This window comes from Equus przewalskii, unplaced genomic scaffold (genome assembly GCF_037783145.1).
Source record: "Equus przewalskii isolate Varuska unplaced genomic scaffold, EquPr2 ChrUn-10, whole genome shotgun sequence".
Classification (NCBI taxonomy): domain Eukaryota; kingdom Metazoa; phylum Chordata; class Mammalia; order Perissodactyla; family Equidae; genus Equus; species Equus przewalskii.
The window spans coordinates 3965971-3985817 of record NW_027228747.1 but is presented as its reverse complement, the minus strand read 5'-3'; the positions used below and the strand labels follow the sequence as shown (position 1 = coordinate 3985817).

At 38.0% G+C, this 19847-nt stretch overlaps 1 protein-coding gene across 1 annotated transcript; it reads right to left on the bottom strand.

The window, feature by feature from the left end:
* Positions 1-391: 391 nt before the first annotated feature.
* On the bottom strand, positions 392-19621 carry CTSS (cathepsin S). The gene is made up of 8 exons (XM_008514931.2): positions 18783-19621; positions 17721-17847; positions 15013-15135; positions 13741-13890; positions 12006-12233; positions 10814-10979; positions 9857-9959; positions 392-855 (listed from the first exon to the last, which is right to left on the bottom strand). Coding segments are annotated over exons 1-8 (999 nt in total). The 5' UTR covers positions 18785-19621; the 3' UTR covers positions 392-755.
* Between the last annotated feature and the right edge of the window lie 226 nt (positions 19622-19847).

Here is a 19847-nt window from a genome sequence, read left to right as displayed (position 1 = left end):
ATGAAATATTTTAAAAGAAATGCAGTCTGCTTATTTTATTCAGGTTGACATAATTATTTGCTCAGAAAAGGTCCTGGCCAAATTGCTAATGACTAGGTAAAAATAATTTGAATTAGTATATTAATTGTTGATCATTAAAATAATTCTTCCAAAGTGCATGAAAACAGAATGTCTCTTAAGCACTTGTCTAATTTAACATCATTCATTAAAAAAAATTATTGAATCCTTTTATGCACAAAGATACAATCTGAGCCCTCAGGACATTAATAACCTAATAGTTTCTTCCATTAAAGTTGCCATAGTTCATCACCAGGATATCACAATTTACATTCTCTTGCTGGAGTATAATAGTTACCTAACAATAAGAAAAGGATGGCATGCGATAATGATACAAAGTTGAAAGGACACATATTTATTAAGCATTTATATGCCATCAAGTTACAAAAGCATATTAGGGGACTTAAACAAGTATGTAAAATAAGACAATGACAGATTATCTCATGCTGACCAATTTTCATACAGTTATATTAATAAGATGTTATTAATTTACTTGGCAAAAGTTTTCCGAGATCTGCAAAGTTAAAGAAAGATGAATCAAACTATATTTTATAGAAAGATGAATCAAACTATATTTTATATTAGTACAATAAATATACACTGATTATGACACACATTTCTACTAGTCCCAGCAGGTAAAATTAGTTTAAGAGAAAGTGCTTTATCTTTATTGACTTGTTATAAAATGAAGAGATCCTCTAGATTTCTGGGTAAGAGCAATAATTAGCAATCCCACAATGATTTCCACTATTTCTTGCCATCCGAATATATCCTTTGTCACCAAAGTTGATTCCCCAGCTTTAGAAAAAGAACACAAAATTACAAATGAATACAATCAAATCATATTATCAACTTTTTATCTCTTATCTTCCTAAAGTAATTATATATGGAAAGCTGTAAAACAAAATTAGAACAAAATAATATAATAATTTCTCCAGGGTTTTTAGGCAATTTTCAAGGATAGTTTGAAAGGCTTTAGTGCTATATTGATGAATAGACTTAATACCTAAGAAAAACAATATAAGGTCTATCCCAAACCTTTAATCCTCCCACTTTGTAAATCAGTCTCCTGCAGGAAAAGAGTATTGTTATCCTTTCTAAGGCCCCATCTCTAAATGTTTTTGCATAATGGGATCATAGGTGATGATTTTCTATCAAACTTAAGTTCCTTTAGTGAATGTCAATTAAGAAATATTTTTGGGTGACTACTATGGAAAAGGCATAGGGCAGGGAATTCTAAAGTAGGCAATAAAAAGTGCAGCTCTCAAACAGCTGTTTGACCTAGAAGTGGAGCTGAGATAAGACTTTCTCATAGTTAAAAAATGGATCATGCTACTTTGGGAGGAGGTGAGCTCCCTGGCACTGGAATTGTTCAGTCAGAGGTTGCATAGCTTGTCAGAGATGTTGCAGAGGGAATTCATGGGTCAGATAAGAGTTAGCGAAGATCACTCGTTCTCTCCCTTTTTGATTTCATGGACTTTGAGAATTTCTAAAAACTTTTGCAGATTGACATAAAGTTACCAGTTTTTAAACTAGCAAGTACCAACACTAAAAAAAATACCCTTTATTATCATGGTGTAAAAGAAAGGACATTTTGGCACCAAAAACAAAACTTCAGAGGACATAATCTCTAATTTAAGGATAGTCCTTTGAGTCAAATAAATTTAGAGTTATTAAAGATTCACCAAAATATTCTTATTTTTCTCACTTTGCCATAGACTAGTAAAAAAACTGACAAAATCCTTGTAAGGGAAATGATTTCTGAAGTTCTTTATGATTCTGAGATTTTGTAATTGTAGGTATACAAATAATTATAATATGAGGCAGAATTCATGAAGTGCTATCACTAGGATATAAATAAAAGCAGGAAATTGAGAAAATGCCTGTTGTGTTTGAATTTGGAGAGCAGCAAGAAATTTAGTTGAAAGGAAAATTGGACGTCTTTCGGGGAGTGGTGGGGAAAGAAGATAGAAAGTTGGTTTGGGGCCATGTTGTGAAGAGCTTAGAACAGCAGACTGAGGAGCTTGTGTTTAACTCCACAGGCAAAGGGAAGCCATTGCAAATTTTTGCTCAGGACTCAAAGGAAGGCTGTGTTTTTGTGTGCAGTGGAGAAACTAAGTAGTTCTGGTTTATTGCAGGAAAAGTGGTATAATTGAAACCAGCTGTGCTTTAATAGGCCTTAAATGTTCTAGACAGTAACCATTCACTGGACACTTCTCAGGCCTTATTTTTCTCTCTCTTGTACCGGTTAACACGGTGGTCTACTTCCCCCTCATCTCTCTCTTGGCTTTAAGATACTACAGTGTCCTGATTTTCTCTTCTCTCTCTGGTCAATCCTCCTTAAATTCTTTCATGGCTCTTTTTTGGATTTCTTTTTTTTTTTTTTAATTTTTTTTTCTTTTCTTCTTTTTTTTTTTTTTTTGAGGAGGAGGATCAGCCCTGAGCTATCATCTGCTGCCAATCCTCCTCTTTTTGCTGAGGAAGACTGGCCCTGAGCTAACATCCATGCCCATCTTCCTCTACTTTCTATGTGGGACGCCTACCACAGCATTCCTTGCCAAGGGGTGCCAGTCCAAACCCGGGATCCGAACCGGTGAACCCTGGGCCACCGAAGTGGAATGTGTGAACCCAACCGCTGCGTCACTGGGCCGGCCCCTTGGATTTCTTTCATTTATTGCCACTCTTCTGCCTAAAATCCTTTAATGCCTCTCCAATACCTTTAGAATAAAATCCAAACTCCGCTGTGACCTCTTATCAGTGGATGTGGTGCTCTTTTAGTATCCAGTTTGATAAACGAAAGCTATAATAATAAATTCTGGCCAAACTATTATTAATATTTACAGCCACTATTTTTTGAGCACTAACTCTGTGCCAAACAGCTCAACATATATTATATGATTTAATCATCATCCTGTGAGGTGGGTATTATCTTCCTTTTACTAAAGAGAAAAATGAGCAGAGTGGCAAAGTGACTTGCCCAAAGTCACATAGATGGTAAACTGTGAAGCCAGGGTTCAAATCTAGGATTGTTTTACTCCAAAGCCCACTCTAACTTTTTTTTTTTTTGGTGAGGAAGATTGGCCCTGAGCTAACATCTATACCAATCATCCTCCATTTTGTATATGGGATGCTGCCACAGCATGGCTTGATGAGTGGTGTGTAGGTCCACACCCAGGATCTGAACCAGTGAACCCCAGGCCACTGATGCAGAGCACACAAACTTAACCACTATGCCACTGGGCCAGCCCTCCTCTAACTTTTATACTCACTGGATCCCTACATTATTCCTGTGAGTGAGGTAGTATGGGGAATGGAACTCAGACCAGAACACCCAGGATCTTATATAATTCATATCTTAACCTTTCTTACTATAGTTATTTCATTGCCTTAAAAAAATAGGCCAAAAATTTTAGATGAACTGAGTCTGGATCTAAGTTTTAGTAATGGAAATTGAATTGAAGCTCTCATTACTAGTAGTATGAATTCAGTCAGGGAGATCTAGGAGTCCCAGATCCCATTCAATATCTAGACAACTTACTTTTCCATGCTCAGCTTTATAGACCAAGATCAACTGTCCCAAACTTTGTAGAAGATCCCAGAACTCTTTTTGACTGAGTCCTGCTAATCCTCCCTTAAAGAATACAACTGATTAAAAATCTCAAGCTAAATAAATATCTGAAGACAAATTCTTGCCTTCAGAACTGTACAAGGTCTGCTCCAAATGTTCATTCCAGTCCTTACCAAGTTATTTTTATTAATGCCCTTATTATATTTATTATTTTATATTATTATATTTTATTACATTTATATTTATATATATTTATATTTATATATTAACAATTATATTATTATATTATTTTATATTAATATTATATTTATTATATATATTATATTTATTATAGCCCTTTCACTCAAACTGTTCAACTTTGGGCAAGTTTCTTAATGCTCTCAATATCAGGAGTTTCCTATTCTGTATTATGGGGATAAAATATCTATCTTAAAAATTAAATGAGAAAATGTATTTAAAGTAATTGCACAGTGTCTGTATGTAGTAAATGCTAAATAAGGAGAGGTAGCTATTTTTATTGTCATCCAAGTATGAGTCCATCTGATTGGACTCAACTAGAGTCCATCCTCTTTTTAAGGTTTTATTTTTTCCTTTTTTCTCCCCAAAACCTCCTGGCACACAGTTGTATGTATTTTTTTCTTAGTTCTGGGTCCTTCTAGTTGTGACATGTGGGATGCTGACTCAGCATGGCCTGATGAGCGGTGCCATGTCTGCGCCCAGGATCCGAAGTGGTGAAACCCTGGGCTGCCGAAGCGGAGTGTGTGAACTTAACCACTCGGCCACGGGGCCGGCCCCCAAGTCCATCCTCTTTTTAAAATATAGCCTTTTGCTAGGGTAACCAACAGTCCCAGTTCGTCTGGGACTGTGCTGGTTTTTTTTTTGTTTTTTTTGTTTTTTTTTTTTTTTTAAAGATTTTATTTTATTTTCTTCCTTTTTCTCCCCAAAGCCCCCTGGTACATAGTTGTATATTCTTCGTTGTGCGTCCTTCTAGTTGTGGTATGTGGGACGCTGCCTCAGCGTGGTTTGGTGAGCAGTGCCATGTCCGCGCCCAGGATTCGAACCAACGAAACACTGGGCCGCCTGCAGCGGAGCGCGCGAACTTAACCACTCGGCCACGGGGCCAGCCCCGGGACTGTGCTGGTTTTAAAGAGAAAGTCCTATGGCCGGGAAATCCCTTAGTCCTTGACAAAGCGGGACAGGTGGTCACCCTACCTTCTCCCTGCCTATTATAGACTGCTAATTTATTAGACATTCCTTCTAAAATATGTGCCAATTTCCTTTGCAATAAATTGCAGTCCCGAGCTGCCTAGCCTGTGCCAGATACTATTCTAGGCATTAGGATTATAAAGGTAAACAAGATAGACAAGCCTTTTTAAAGCCTACATTCTATAGGGGAAACATGAAATAAATAATATGATATGATATAATAAGTATTATAAAGAGAAATAAAGCACAGCAAGGGGAGACAGAGTGTTGGGAGTCAGGACTACATTTTAGATGGAGTAGTCAGAGAATGCTTCTCTGAGGAAATATTTGACCAAAGCCCTAAGTAAAGTGAAGGTACAAGTAATGAAAGGTCTATGAAAAGAGCTGGGAATAAGCTTGGTGTGTCTGAGAAATAGTAACAAGGCTAGCGTACCTGGAGCGCAGAGAGAGAGGGGAAGTGGCTGGAGAGGTGGTTGGAGAGACAGGCTGAGGCCAGATAATGTCCTGCTTTTATAGGTCATTGGTTTTATTCTGAGTGTGAAGGAAAGCCATTAGAGGGTTTGGAGTAGGAAATTAACATAATCTGCTTTATGCTTTAAAAAGAACGTTCTAGCTACTATGTAGAGGATTGACTGTAGGCAAACGAGGGGAAGGGACTACCAGTTGGAGATTATTGCAATAGATCAAGAGATAGATGGATGGTGATTTGAACTAGAGTGTTAACAGTAGAGATACTGAGAAGTGGTAAGATTTGGGATAATTTAATGATGGTAGAAATGACAGGATTTGCTGATGATTTAGATGTGGGATGTCAATCAAAGAAAGAAAGAATGGCTCCAATGTTTTGACCTGGGGTAAATACTGTTGGCATTTACTGAGATGGGGAAAATTGGGGCAGTAGCAGGGAGTCAAGAGTTCTATTTTGCACATGTTACGTTAAAGAGGCCTACATATATTCAGGTGGAGAGTTCAAATGGTAGGCTGTTGGACGTGGAGTCTGGAGCACAGGGGAGAGTTTAGGGCTAAAGATAACAAAGTGGAGAGTCATCAGCAAAGATGGTATTTAAAACCATGAGACTAAATGAGATCATCTAAGGAGTGAGCATAGAGAGGGTTAAACTGAGGCCTGGGGCATTCTAATATTTAGAAGTGAGGAAGAATAAAAGGAACTAAGGAATTCAGGAGACTGAGAAGTAAAGTAGGGAGAAAACCAGGATAGTATGGTCCCCTGAAATCAATTAAAGAAAGTGTTTCAGAAAGGAGAGAGTAATCATACACCAACTGTTAAGAGGGCAAGAGAGATGAGCCCTGAAAACTGACTGTTTAATGAGGCAAGATGGCGGTGATTGGTAATCTTGACAAGAGTGATTTCAGTGGAGTGGTGGGAATAAATACATGATTTAAGTTATAATCCAATATGCACATTCTTAATCTCTTTGTAGAGAAATCTCTAAGAAAAATAATTAGATTATAACATTTTTCTTTTTTAGCCTTTTTTTAGCCTTTGATTCCATAGAGAGGAGGCAGTATGTATGAATTTAATATCGATTCCTATGATGTTTGATATAGAACATGTATCCTAACTCTACTCTAAGAGTCAAGATCTCTGGAAAGATCAGACAATAGTTTTCAGTGAGAGAAAAATGGAATATGGTTTTGTCCAACTTATGTTTTAATAATTTAATGCCACTTATGGATGAAGAGGAGCAATGTCTATCCCCCACCCACCAACTCCATCAACTTCATTATCTAGAGGCCTATCTATTTTGCAACTATTTATCTTAGAGAGTTCACCAGATATTGTTTACAGGTGTCCTGGGGACTTTCTTAGTTTTTGGTGTGTGTGCCTGTGTGTTTAAGGTTCTAATAAGCATATGATTAACACCTTTAATTTTTTTTCCCCAGGCTAAAATTATCTTGCGCCAAATAACTTGAGGTCCTCCATTATTCATTGATCTGTATATTAGATTAAACTCCTCCCTTTTTTTTCTAAAGACAATCTTGACCCATTTTGTGGGCAGTCCTTTATATTGGGGTGGCCTTCTAGCCAAGTATGTGTGCTTGCTAGGCTCCTAAACTTTTCTAAGTAGATAGCAGTTCTATCTCTAGCTCAGCTAGCTTTCTAAATTTATGGATCTGCCCATAATTGCCCATAAATAGACTACCCCAATCCTTCAGGATCTGATCAGATAGTACAATCTCAAAATCTCTGCTGCCTAACATTTAGGGAGATGTCCCTGATAAATATATAGTTCATCATTCCTCATCTAGATGCTCCAATTTTATTTCTGGATTAAGCCAAGCCATCAGAAGTTTGTATAGGCAGGTATTTTGCATTATTTTGGCTCCCATAAAATAATTTTTACTTAATTATGCTTTGGTATTAAATCATTGGCCGATATTATTAGTATTATAAAAGCCTTTAAAACTTAGAACTATATTTACAGTTGGGACGTTATTGAGGGCATAGTTTTCTACACCAGATAGTATTCTCTTTATAGAGAGTCAACAGAGGAATAATAATAATGATAATAACTATGATCTATCGGACACATTATATACTAGGCACTGTGTGCTGTTTTACATACATTATCTTGTTTAACCCTTATAATAATCTTGAGGCCATTATTCCCATTTTACAGATTAGGAAACTGAAAGCTGAAAACATTGAATAACCTGCCTAGGGTTGCACAGACAGTAAAGGGAGCTAGGATTCCAACCAAAGTCTGCCTGGCTTCAAAGTTACTGCTTTTACTCCCAATGCTATACTGTATTATGTAAAGAGGCTAAAGATCCATGTCCAGAAAGGAGAGAAAAATTCAGGGACATGGATCAATGTTATATACATGCCAGAAGAACTAAGTATAAACAAAAAGAAGATATTAAAGAAGAGGACAAAGAGAGGCAGATGCTATGTTCTTTTACTTGAGATTAACTTGGTAGCATTGGAAATGGCACATAATTAACATTTTAAGAGATCAATAAGAACAGGTTTGATGATCTCAGAGGATTTTCGTTTGAGTCAATCTCTGTGGAGCCTGGAATTCACATCCACGTCCAATCTCTCCTAGTTAGCACTTGGTGCCAGCAGTCACTCTGCTCTTTCATAATTTGGTCAGCACACCTTCAGAAGCTAGGGGGAGTGCACTGAAAATTCTCTTCCTCACAGCCCTCGGCAGGAGCCAACCCTGTCAACACCTTGATCTGGCCTCTGGAATTGTGAGACAATGCATGTTTGTTGTTTAAACCACTCAGTTTGTGGTGACTTTATTACAGGAGCCCTGGGAAACTAATACAAGGAGAAACTTCAACCATACTTCAGTCTCAACTTTTCATATTTCCTTCTCCTTTTCCTCTAAAAACTACATTCCTTTTGTTTATAGATCATATAGATGTCAGCTAATTAATGTATCGAGGGGCCATTAGGTGCCACATACTGTGCTGAGGATACAAAGACAAGACATCATCTCTACTCCAAAGTCACATACAGAATAGTGGAGTGATAGATAGGTAAACGTATAGTTTAAATATAGTGTATAAAATATTACAGTATGCATAGCATATTTTAGGAGCATAGAAAAAAAATATTTTACCCAGACCAAGGATTCAGGGAAAACTGTCTGGTACAGATAATGTCTGAGCTGGTTTTGAAGGAAGAGAAGAAATAAACCAAGTGAGGAAAAAGGATATTTCAGGCAGAGGGAACAGCATAGCCAAGATATAAAGATATTGAAGATGAGATGATATGTATGGGAACTATAGCTGTGTATAGTTCAATATAACTAGAATTGAAAAGTGTGAGACAACAAGTGCCAGGAGTTGAGGCTGGCAAGGCAGGTGAGGACCACAACACAGATGACTTGTCTTCTCTACTGGGGAACATTAATTTTACACTGAATGGTACTAAGTAGAAGAGTTATAAGCCCAGATTCGTCTTTTAGACAAAGCAGTTTGGAAGCAGTATGAAAGACGGATTCGAGGGTAAAAGGGACCAGTTAGAAGGCTACAGGAGTAGTCCAGGCAAGAGATGTCTGAACTAGTGCAATAACAGAAGAAATGGAGAAGGGACAGAATCAAGGACAGATCTGAGATAAAATTAGTTTGATTTGTTCCTTTTTTTAAATAATTAATTAATTAATTAAATTTTTTTAGGAAGATCAGCCCTGAGCTAACTGCTGCCAATCCTCCTCCTTTTGCTGAGGAAGACTGGTCCTGAGCTAAGATCCGTGCCCATCTTCCTCTACTTTATATGTGGGACGCCTACCACAGCATGGCTTGCCAAGTGGTGCCATGTCCTCACCGGGGATCCGAACCGACGAACCCTGGGCCACCAGAGCGGAACGTGCAAACTTAACTGCTGCATCACCAGGCCAGCCCCTGACTTTGTTCCTCGATTGAATCTTGAGGGATCTAAGATAAACCCATTGTATCTAATTGGATGACTGTGTTGTATGGTGTTACCGCTTAGTGAGATGAGAAGTTCTGGAGGAGCAAAAATATGGTGGAGAAGGTACTGAATTACTTGGACATTCTGAGTTTGGAGAAACTTAGATACGTGGAAGTGGATATGTCTAGATAAATAAGTCTGAAGTTCAGGGCAGAGGTCAGAGCTAGAGCTAGAGATTTGAAGGCCTTTAGCATATGGTTTACAGCTAAAATCATAAGAATGGAATGATGGTACCCAAGAAAAATGTAGAATAAGAAGAGTAATGGACAGAGGATGGAGCCGTGGAGGAAATATCAGCATTTGGGGGCTAAGCAGAGGAATAGCTATTCATAAAGGAGACCTAGAAGGAAAGATCAGAGAAGTGTTGTAGAAGATAAATCATGAAGACAGTGTGCTGCAGGCTGAACCAGAAGGGAAGAAATGGGGACACTGAGGAATTTACAATGTCACTTTATAAGAAGCTATAAATGTTTATCATTGTCAATATCACGATCATCATCATCACAAGAAAGCAGTTGCTGAGGCTCCCTCAAATTCCTGATTTTGATTAAATATACATTAAAGTGCAAATATGTTACCTGTTTTTCACAAGCCAGTAGTCTTTCCCATTAAGATTCCCATAGCCAACTACTAGGACACCGTGATTCACATTCTGAGTACAGGATGGGTCGTAGTAGACACCTAAGAATAAAATACGGGTGGAGAAAAAGAGTGAATGGCATGTGACAGTGAAGAACGCTTGAAAATGCTATTACTTTTATTAGATTGTTTTGCATACATGGCAAGGTTAGTTAAACATTAGGAATGTATAATCTCATGTTTAAATTATTTAGAGTTCATAATTCTTTGCCATCAATATTATATTTGTCAGTTTTCTTGCCGAGTTTGGCATCAATCCAATCACGGTTCCCTCAGAAATCTTCTTTGATAAGCTGCCAATTTTTTCTAATTTTTTAACTTATACACTATCAATTATTGTATTTCTCTATATATATTACTAAGTTGTTTGTTCCATACATTTTCATCCTTTCCTAGATTAAATGATCTCTAAGGTGAGACTTTTTTGAAAAGATGACAACCTTCTCCTTTGTCTACTATGAGGCTCTACTCTTGGTGGCCCCCTCCTTGCACACTGCTGTGCTACACCTCCAGCACAAGTGGCTGCCGGGGTTAGGAGCACAGGCTCTGGACACAAGGAGCATGCTTTCTCATGCCAGCTGACCACTTTCAGACTGTGCGACTTCAGGCAAGTTAACCCATCTAAGAGTTACTTTTTTCATTTGTAAATAGGGTTGTTGTGAGGATTAAATGAGATAATGCATGGAAAGAATTTAGCATAGTACCTGGCATGTAGTGTTAGTAAACTTTGATGAGTATTACTTTATTAATTAGAATTGGGTATAAAATACATATATGAAATGGAGGATTCTGTTTAACCTAAGCTAAGCATTCAGAGGTGGCGTGATGGGAAAGGATAACATTCTCAAAGTGAAAGGGCAGCACATAATAAGAGGATAATATATCTGAGTTTTTACCACTTTTGTAGAGGAAGAAAGAAGGATGACTTGCATCTATAGCAACAGAAACAGGCCCTTTATTGGCCACAGCTTCTTTCAAGTCATCTTCACTGCCAAAGGGAAGTTCGGTATACTTTGAACATGTGGCAGCTCGGTTTTTTGAGTCATATCGGCATTTTCCATCCTTGAAAAAAAGTATAAATCAGATAAAGAAGCATAGTTCAACTTCCTTTATAAATCACCAGTATCTTAAATTTGGATTTCAAATATGTTTTCTTTCCTCATTTAGCCTTTTCAAGTGTCTAAGCCTCCTTCCTCCTTTTAAAGAAAGAAAAATAAAAACTTTCAAAGCCTAATGTTCCACATTTCATCAATAACAGAGGAAACACAGGACTATTCTATGGTTTTAAATTGTGAACATCTTCATACATGTGGAAGTTGCCAGGATAACGTCTCTCAGACTCTGAGGTGGGTTGTAGGGGAATGCTATATAAAGATCATAAACTCTAGACTAGAGCTTTAAAATCTTTTTGATGATATAACACCTGCAAGATGATCTACAGTTTACGTGATGGTTTATAAAGACCATATAATATGGAAAACACTGAGTATATTTCAGGTGGGAAAGGGGAAGTTACAAACTCATGTTTGTTGTGTATACAACTATATTTTTTAATGGTTAATAGGAAAAAGAACTTGAAAGAAACAAACCAAAACAATAGTGGTTAAAGTAGGAGGTTTTTGAGTGATGTTTTTTATGTTTCCTAAATTTTCTGCAATATAGATATGTTACTTATATTTAACTACATATATAACGAACCTGTGAGGAGGAGGAGAGTGTTATTTAGCTTTTTAGTAGGTGGAAGAATGATGTGCTTGATGATCTGAGAATAAGGTTGAACGTGGGATGCTGCAGGGCAAAAAGTTTAAATACCAGGTAGATATCCAGAAAGAATTTTAAGAAAGTTTTGCTGCAAATCCACTTTTAAGCATGAATTCTACTTGCTTATTTAAAACCATTGTGTCAATTATAAATTAAGAAGGCTACTTCCTAAGAAAGAGAACTCTTGGGAGTTTAAGAAATCCTGATGGGGTTCTCTCACATATGACACTGCTTCCCAAGCAATTGGCCTGGTGGCAATTTTAGGACAGTCAGTCAAGGGATAGCATAAGGTCATGGGGCAGGACAAAAAGTTTGCTCGTGACACACCATGGCTTTGTAGGGATAGGAAGCGTCTGAATCGATGCCGTTGTTATCGATGATATATTGGAAAGCCGCTGTCATGAAGCCACCATTGCAGCCTTTATTACTGTATTTTTCAGTTGAGCAATCCACCAGGTTCTGTGCACTCAGAGACACCAGGTTTCCTGTTTTCAACTTCAGCTGTGCTTCCAGGGCCCCCACAGCACTGAAAGCCCAACAAGCACCACAAGAACCCTAAAACAGGGACAAAGTCACAAAGGCAATCGTAAAAAGCCAGTAAGAATGACTGCCATCACACAAACGGAACAGCTTCCAACATTGAGCCCTGTTAGTAGTTCCAGGAAGAGCTCCCTCCTTTACAATCTCCTTTCTTAGACAATGGAAATGAAGACTAAATACTTGATTGTTCTCTGGGCAAGGTCCAACCTTGATAAAGATTTGCAAATGGCTGCGCTCAGAGCACAATTGCCACATTCAAATATATTAAAAAACAGTACTTACTAAGCACGTACCAAATCCGGGCTATCTTCACCCATAGGTGAGGGAGATAGATGCCTACAGTAAAGTGACTTTGAGAGGAGCTGGGATGACTCCCTCGACCTAAAATACCCTTCCTCTTGCCAAATGATACCTGAAACGTAAGGTTAGCATTTTTCAAACATTTTTAGCTTCCGAAGTTTTTGATCAAAATATATTTTATGAGGAAGCATAAACAAACAGATAAACACAAAGCTGTTTTAGTTTAAAAAAAAGTGCAGAGGGTCCAGAGCCCCATCATAATTGCTGTGTCTCTTTTCTCCCCCATCCCACTTTGCTCCCTACCCAAAGGAAACAAATTTAATTTGCTTTGGTTAAAGTAAAATCACCCATTAAAATGCAAGCACCCAGGTAAAGGAGGTCATTATTTATAGTTAACACCTTATTGGGTCTTATTGGTAGCTTATTGGGTCTTCCCAAACTTTTATTTTAGAGAAGCCCCAGTAAGAAACCCAAAACTAGTTGAAAGAAACATATCAAGCTGGAAAAGAATAAGAGATCAACAGTACCATTCGCTTCTTCCTTTTCACCTTCTTCGCTGCTCACAACACTGTGACTCTTGTCCCGCACCCTGACCTCTAAGGTAATCCATGCATTTCACCCTTAGTTATTCTGAAGTTAGGATTTTTGTAGCTTTTTTTTTTTTACAAGCAAACTAAAGGAAATACAATAACAAAAATAAAGTTACAAAGCCCACATTTCTTATTCTAACAATGCAAGCCTAGTCATGACGTAACTTGACTGGTATAATTTATAGACCACTCTCAGCCCTAGTTCCTTCCTCTCTTTCAACCCTGAAATTCATAAGTGAGATGGAGGGAGAAACTCCCTGACCGATAGTCTCCCACACAGGATACTGTGTCTCAAGCAATCGGCCTGGCAGAGAGTCCAGTGCAGCGGACGGACAGCGCGGACACTAAAGTTTGTCTTAAAGACCTGTTTGCCTAGTTCACAGTTTTGTCTAATGTGGCTCTAACCACTGGTGTTCTCAGGACCGTGGGGAATACAAATAAAATATGATCTGTGGTCATCCTTTGTCCTCAAGGAGCTTACAATTTAGTTGGGAAGACAAGAATAACAAAAATAATTAGAAAGTGACGTAAGGGACTTGTGAGATTCACTGCCAGATTGTGAAGTTAGACTAAGTTTTTAAGGACGAGAGAGCTCTGCCTGGGGTACAGAGGCCTGGAATGATAACACTCACCTGATATTTCACTTCAGTAACACACCCCTTCTCTCTCCAGTCCAGAGAATCAGGCAATTTCTCATTAGGGTTTGACTTGTAAGTCACATTTCTCTGCCATTGGCTGGGAACTCTCAGGGAACTCATCAGAGACGTCACTTCTTCACTGGTCTACAAGGCAAATATATATATACATATATATCCTTTCACTTATATCCTTCTTTTTCATATCCTAATAACCATAATTGTGAATATATTTAACAACTAAGAAAAACTAGTGGTAGTTGTGACTAACATAGCTAACTATCCGGTAGGTGAATTATCTGGGCCTCCTTAGTCTTACACTTTGTATTAGCATCCTAGTTAAGCATTGGGAAGGAGAAGAAGAAAACAGTAAAAACTAGAAGTTACTGGGAGGTGGATTTTTGGTTCAAAGCAAGGCAGAATTTTATAAAAGGGCTGTCTAAAAAGTGGACTGAACTGGTTTTCCTTGTGAGAAAGAATTACAAAAGAGATTCCTGCATTTGAGTAGGAATTTAAGGGCTGGCCTGGTGGTGTAGTGGTTACATTCGTGGGCTGCACTTCAATGGCCTGGGGTTCAAGAGTTCAGATCCCAGACACAGACCTAGCACTGCTCATCAAGTCACGCTGTGGTGGTGTCCCACATGAAACAGAGGAAGATTGGCACAGATGCTAGCTCAGTGAAATCTTCCTGAAGCAAAAAGATGTTAGTTCTTGGCAACAGATGTTAGTTCAGGGCCAATCTTCCTCACACACACCAAACAGTAGGAAGTTAATCTACCTAGGATGTTCCCTTCCAAGGGGTACTATGAATGATTTTAATTTGGCCACAGTGGTAAAGTTTTGTAGGGTAGAATAGAATCTAAAAACTAATGGGAGATTATTTGTGATATTAAATACCCACACTCCTCCATTAAGAAAGCAGGTGGGCTCAATTAAATTGTCAATTTAGACTTAATTAAGTATGGTAACTTACTCCAAAAGATTGTGAGTGATCTTTAGGCAATGCTTTCTTAGAATTAATAAAAAATAAAAGCAATAGTAGTCTGTGAGTTTAAAATATTCCTTTAAGGAAGGGATTTGTCAAGGAAAGTGGTTACAGGAGGACTAAATAAGGAATCTGTACAAATTCTTATGTCCTTCAGTTCACTGTTTTCTAACTTTGTACATACGTAGATAATACTCCTTTGTTGTTTAGTTTCAAATTGCCTTGAGGAGACAGAAATCATGCTTACCCAGAGAGGAAAACAGGATTATTTGTAATTTACCTACCATGTCTCCTAGGTGGTTCATGCCTAGATCATATGAATGCATTCCCATCGAATGCTCCAGATTGTGAAGCATCACAAATTTTAGATTCCTTTCCCAGATGAGACGCCGCGCTACTTCCTCATTCTAAAAGACAGGAAAAAAGAACATAGTTATACTGAATCTTGCACAAATAAGTGCTCTGTAATCAAAATCAACACATTAGGAAGTATTCTACTAAATGTGGATCTGTCTGGGAGGATGCAAATAAATGAACATATCCAATGTAACTAGTAAAATTGCATGCTAAACTTAATTCTTGGTCTTACTTGTTTTAATGGTGATTAGTAACATTTTATGATATATATAATTCACTTCCTCAATTTGCTAAAATGTGTTTTTAGAAAATGCTATTTGCTGAAGTATATCTTTTGTAGATGGTAAACTCACTTAATCTTTATGTCTTTAAAATGTCTTTTTGTTTCCTCTCTTGAAAAATAGTTTAGCTGATTATAAATTTCTAGCTATTTTCCTTTAGTTATTTGAAGATATTTCTCCATTGCCTCTGGGATCTATGGCTACAGATGAGAGGTCTGTTGTCAGTCTAATCGTTGTACCTCTCTTTTTAACTTTGGTAACTTGTGTGATTTTTCTCTTTCTCTTTGATGTCTTGCCACTTCATTACATGTGTGTGGATGTGGGTTTTTTGATTTTCCTCTCCTTCTGATGGGAGAGCACTTTGACTGGTGGACTCAGGAGTTTTTTTGGTATCTGGAAAATTCTCAACCAGTATCTCTTCAAATATTGCTTCTCCACCATTCTGTCTAATTCTCTCCTTCAAAAACTTGTATCACGTGTATTTGGGAGTCTCAAACTGTCTTTCATCTTTTTTACATACATTTTAAAGCTTTTTCCTTTTTTTTATGTGTTGCCTTCTGGGTTAACGCCTCAGTACTATCTTCCAGATTGCTGATTCTATCCAACTCTTTCCAGTCTGGACTTTATCCCTTTTATTGGGCTCTTATTTCAATGACTGTATTTTTTATTTCCAGGATTTCTAATTGGATTACTAATTTATTTCACAATTATCTTGTTCATTTGTATGGATGTTATGTACAGTTTTATTTTAAAATAATTTTTGGTTCTATTATTTTAACTTCATCCAGAGTGAATTTATATTCTGACTGTTGATTTTCTTGCCCTCCAGGAGCTTTACTTACAAGGAATATAACACACGTAGAATACAATGTACGTGGTGCCTCCTAGAATTGTCCACCCTCACCACTACCCCAAGGCCATCACTTCCAATAAGCCATAGCCCAATGAGCAGTCAGCAACAACTCCTTTCTGCCTTATTTCATTGAGTGTTAGAGCCCAGGCCCAGGCCCTGGTTCCAGGGAATAAGTCTGGGTACAGCCCCCTCTCCCTTGGAGCAAGGTTTTACTGTTACCCCAGTACAAATACACTTCCAAACCACTAGAGGGGAGAAAAGTGGAATAAAGAAAAATAAATCTAATGAAGTACAGAAAAGAAAAAGAAGTGAACTTTGAGATAAATTATTAAGATAGGACATTAAAAGTTATTTTCATTCCTCCCAAGGGACTGGAATCATTGGAAAGAGAGAGAACATTCATTTAACCAGGTAGTGGTGCTAACTGCACATCTAACGCTAGTCAACCTTGAAATTAGAGGTTTGGTCCTAAAGGGGAGTGGGTGAGGGTAAGATTCATCACCACTAAGAAAACAACTCAGTACACATTCTACTACAAGTATCATTTTTATGCAAAAATCATACATCAAATAAGTAAACACGTAATACTTGCTTACAAACTCAGAAATATTATGAACTTACAGAACTTAGCTACTTGAAGCACTGGGGTTAAGGTCTTAAAACTGAACAATAAGTGCTTTGAAATAAAAACAAAAGTATAAAATGGGAAATGAGAGTCAAGAAACAACATCTGGTAGCGCTTCTGTGCCAGGGACTGAAACAAGGCCTTTTTGTTCCTCAAACCTGTGGGGCCGCCCCATGGCTGAGTGATTAAGTTCCCATGCTCTGCTATGGTGGCCCAGGGTTTCACCAGTTCGAATCCTGGGCACGGACATGGCACCGCTTGTCGGGCCATGCTGAGGTGGCATCGCATATGCCACAACTAGAAGGACCCACAACTAAGAATCTACAACTATATACCAGGGGGGAGGGGTGTGGCTTTGGGGAGAAAAAGGAAAAAAATAAAATCTTAAAAACAAAACAAAACAAAAACATGCACTCATTTCTGCTCAGCCTGGGACCTTCACTCCAGTTGTCTGCTTGCTCCCTGGCTTCTATCAATTCTCTGGTCAAATGTCACCTATGTGTGTGGCCTTCCCTGACCATTCTATCATGTACATGTGTAGAATAATCACCCCCAACCACTCACAGCCGTCGCCCAGGGCCCTTCCTACCCGCCACGCCTTGCTTTATTTTTCTCTACTGCAGTTATCATCATCTCACATACTATATATATATATATTTATTTATTTACTTATTTTCCGTCTCTCCTACTATGATATAAGCTCCATAGAAACAGGAACTTTGTTTTGTTTTTCCTGCCGTATCTCTAGTACCAAGGACAGAATCTGGCAAGAAATGATTGCGTAATGTTTATTGAAAACACTGCTTATAAGAATATAATTTTGAGAGGGAGAAAGCATAGGGTACTCAAGCAAAAGCAAATTGCAATCCCATCTACCTTTTCCTTGTACTGTTTGCCATAGGTTTTCTTCCAGAGATCCCAGTGATTATCCAGAGTGGGGTCTCTGTGCAGCTGTGCTGCTGCACAGGAGCACGCCAGGAGCGCCCAAAGCAGCCAGTGCGTCCTGTCAAAGGAAAGGCAAGAGAGGAAGAGGAGCTATTCGCCGCATATTGTGACCATATTTTTTCATAACAAAAAATAGCAATTCAAAGTCTGTCAAAGGGACAGAATATTACAAATCAGAATTAGACAGGAAACTTTCTGGGGGATATAGTCACAGGGAGTAACTGCAGATTTATGTTTGAAATACCACTTCCAATACTTCATAGCACTTTAAAAAGTGATTTTCAGAAATTTCCCGATATCTGGTAAACCAAACTTACATCCAAGGGGGGGGAGTCAGGAGGGGAGGGAAGCAGGGACTTTGCAGGATTTGCCAACAAAGCTAATCAAGGGAAATCCTCTTTCCTCCTTTTGGGAAAAAAAATCATCCTTAAGAAGACAAACTTTTGAAAAATCAGCTTATCTTAATTTTTGAATAAATGAGCTCTTCTTAACTGGTCTATTTAAATATCCACAACCTTTAGAGGTAGTTAAAAGATGACTCCCATGTATTGTTTTCATATCCTTAGATCATTTTCTTTTTTTAACTTTTTTTTCCCAACAATCAAAATATCGATTTCAAAGGAAGCAATTACCCACTTTTGGAAACCCCCCTTCCGAGTTTAATACCGAGACTAACAGACATTCAACGACCAGCTCCCTCAGACGGGATTCTGTTTTCTTTTCAATTCAAAACAGCTGGAATTTTAAGCATGTAAATCTTCAAATTATATCCCAAAGAAAACTATGTTTCAACCTCAGGCTTAGATGTTCAAGCAGACATTAACTTTTCAAAAATAGATTCTTCTTAGTCAAAAAAAGAAGAGGCAAATCGAGCGACATGATTTTTTTAGTGTACTTCCTGAAACCAGATTTAAAACTGGCAGGCAGAGCAAGCTAAAAACACAAACGAGGGGTTTAAATACCAAATGAGAGAAAAAGAACGGACATACGTACATGATGGAACTGGCAGGCACCCCCAAACTAAGAAGGCTTGAAGGTGGGCTTGCTCCAAAGATTTCAGCGGCAGCAAAGAGACTTCAGTTAAATCGACTTTGAGAAGAAATTGGAACTTGTCACATGAGGTATCCACAAGGAGGAAGTAAACTTTCATTTCAGTTTCATTTAAAATCTAACTAGATCAGCTATCCTCCCGCCCTCTTCCTGTGGTTCTGGAGACAAGTGGATACAGTAAGCCACCCAACAGAGCCCCCAGCAGAGGAGATGAACAGAACAAACTCAGCAAAATAAGAGCAGAACAAGTTTACCCTTCAATCCCTCACCATTTTGCTAATTCACTTTGCCTAAAATCACAAATTTTTCATATGGCAAAATTTAATTATGAAGAGATTAGGATTAAGCTCCTGAAATCCCAACTTCCTCCTTGATTTCTTAGGAAAATCTGTCTTATTCTTTTTTTTTTATGCTTTTTTTTTTGGTGAGGAAGATTGGCCCTGAGCTAACATCTATTGCCAATCTTCCTCTTTTGTGCTTTTTTTTTGCCTTCCCAAAGCCCCAATACATAGTTGCATATCCTAGTTGTAAGTCATTCCAGTTCTTCTATGTGGAATGCCACCACAGCCTGGCCTGATGAGCAGTGTGTAGGTCTACACCCAGGAAACGAACTGATGAAGCCTGGACCACCAAAGCAGAGAGCACAAACTTAACCACTCAGCTGCGGGGCTGGCCACCCTTATTCTTTTTAACACAACTCATCTATGATCTACTATTATCTAATTCATACTCATGTTTCTCTTCAGAATGCATAAATCTTTCACCTTTTACTATTATCTAATTCTCACTCAACTATTCCTTGGTTCATCAATTGAAAATATCTTTATTCATAGTAATATATGTTAGTATATTAACGGAAAAAAAGATAACACCTATGTACATTTAACTGCTAGAGTGGTTACCTGGGTGGAGGTGGGAGCGAGATAAACTGCGATTTTTTACAATTTGCATTTTCCTAATTACTAACGAAGCTGAGCACCTTTTCACACATTTATTGACCATTTGAGT

Bases quoted from the DNA above. Each gene is read 5' to 3' on its own strand.
- CTSS (XM_008514931.2), bottom strand. The intron at 9,960-10,813 runs GTAAAAACTCAG...TTTTATTCTTAG, and splicing joins TTTCTTCCTCTACAAAAGTG to GTGTCTACTACGACCCATCC. The intron at 856-9,856 runs GTAACATATTTG...CTTTTTCTAAAG, and splicing joins TACTGGCTTGTGAAAAACAG to CTGGGGAATCAACTTTGGTG.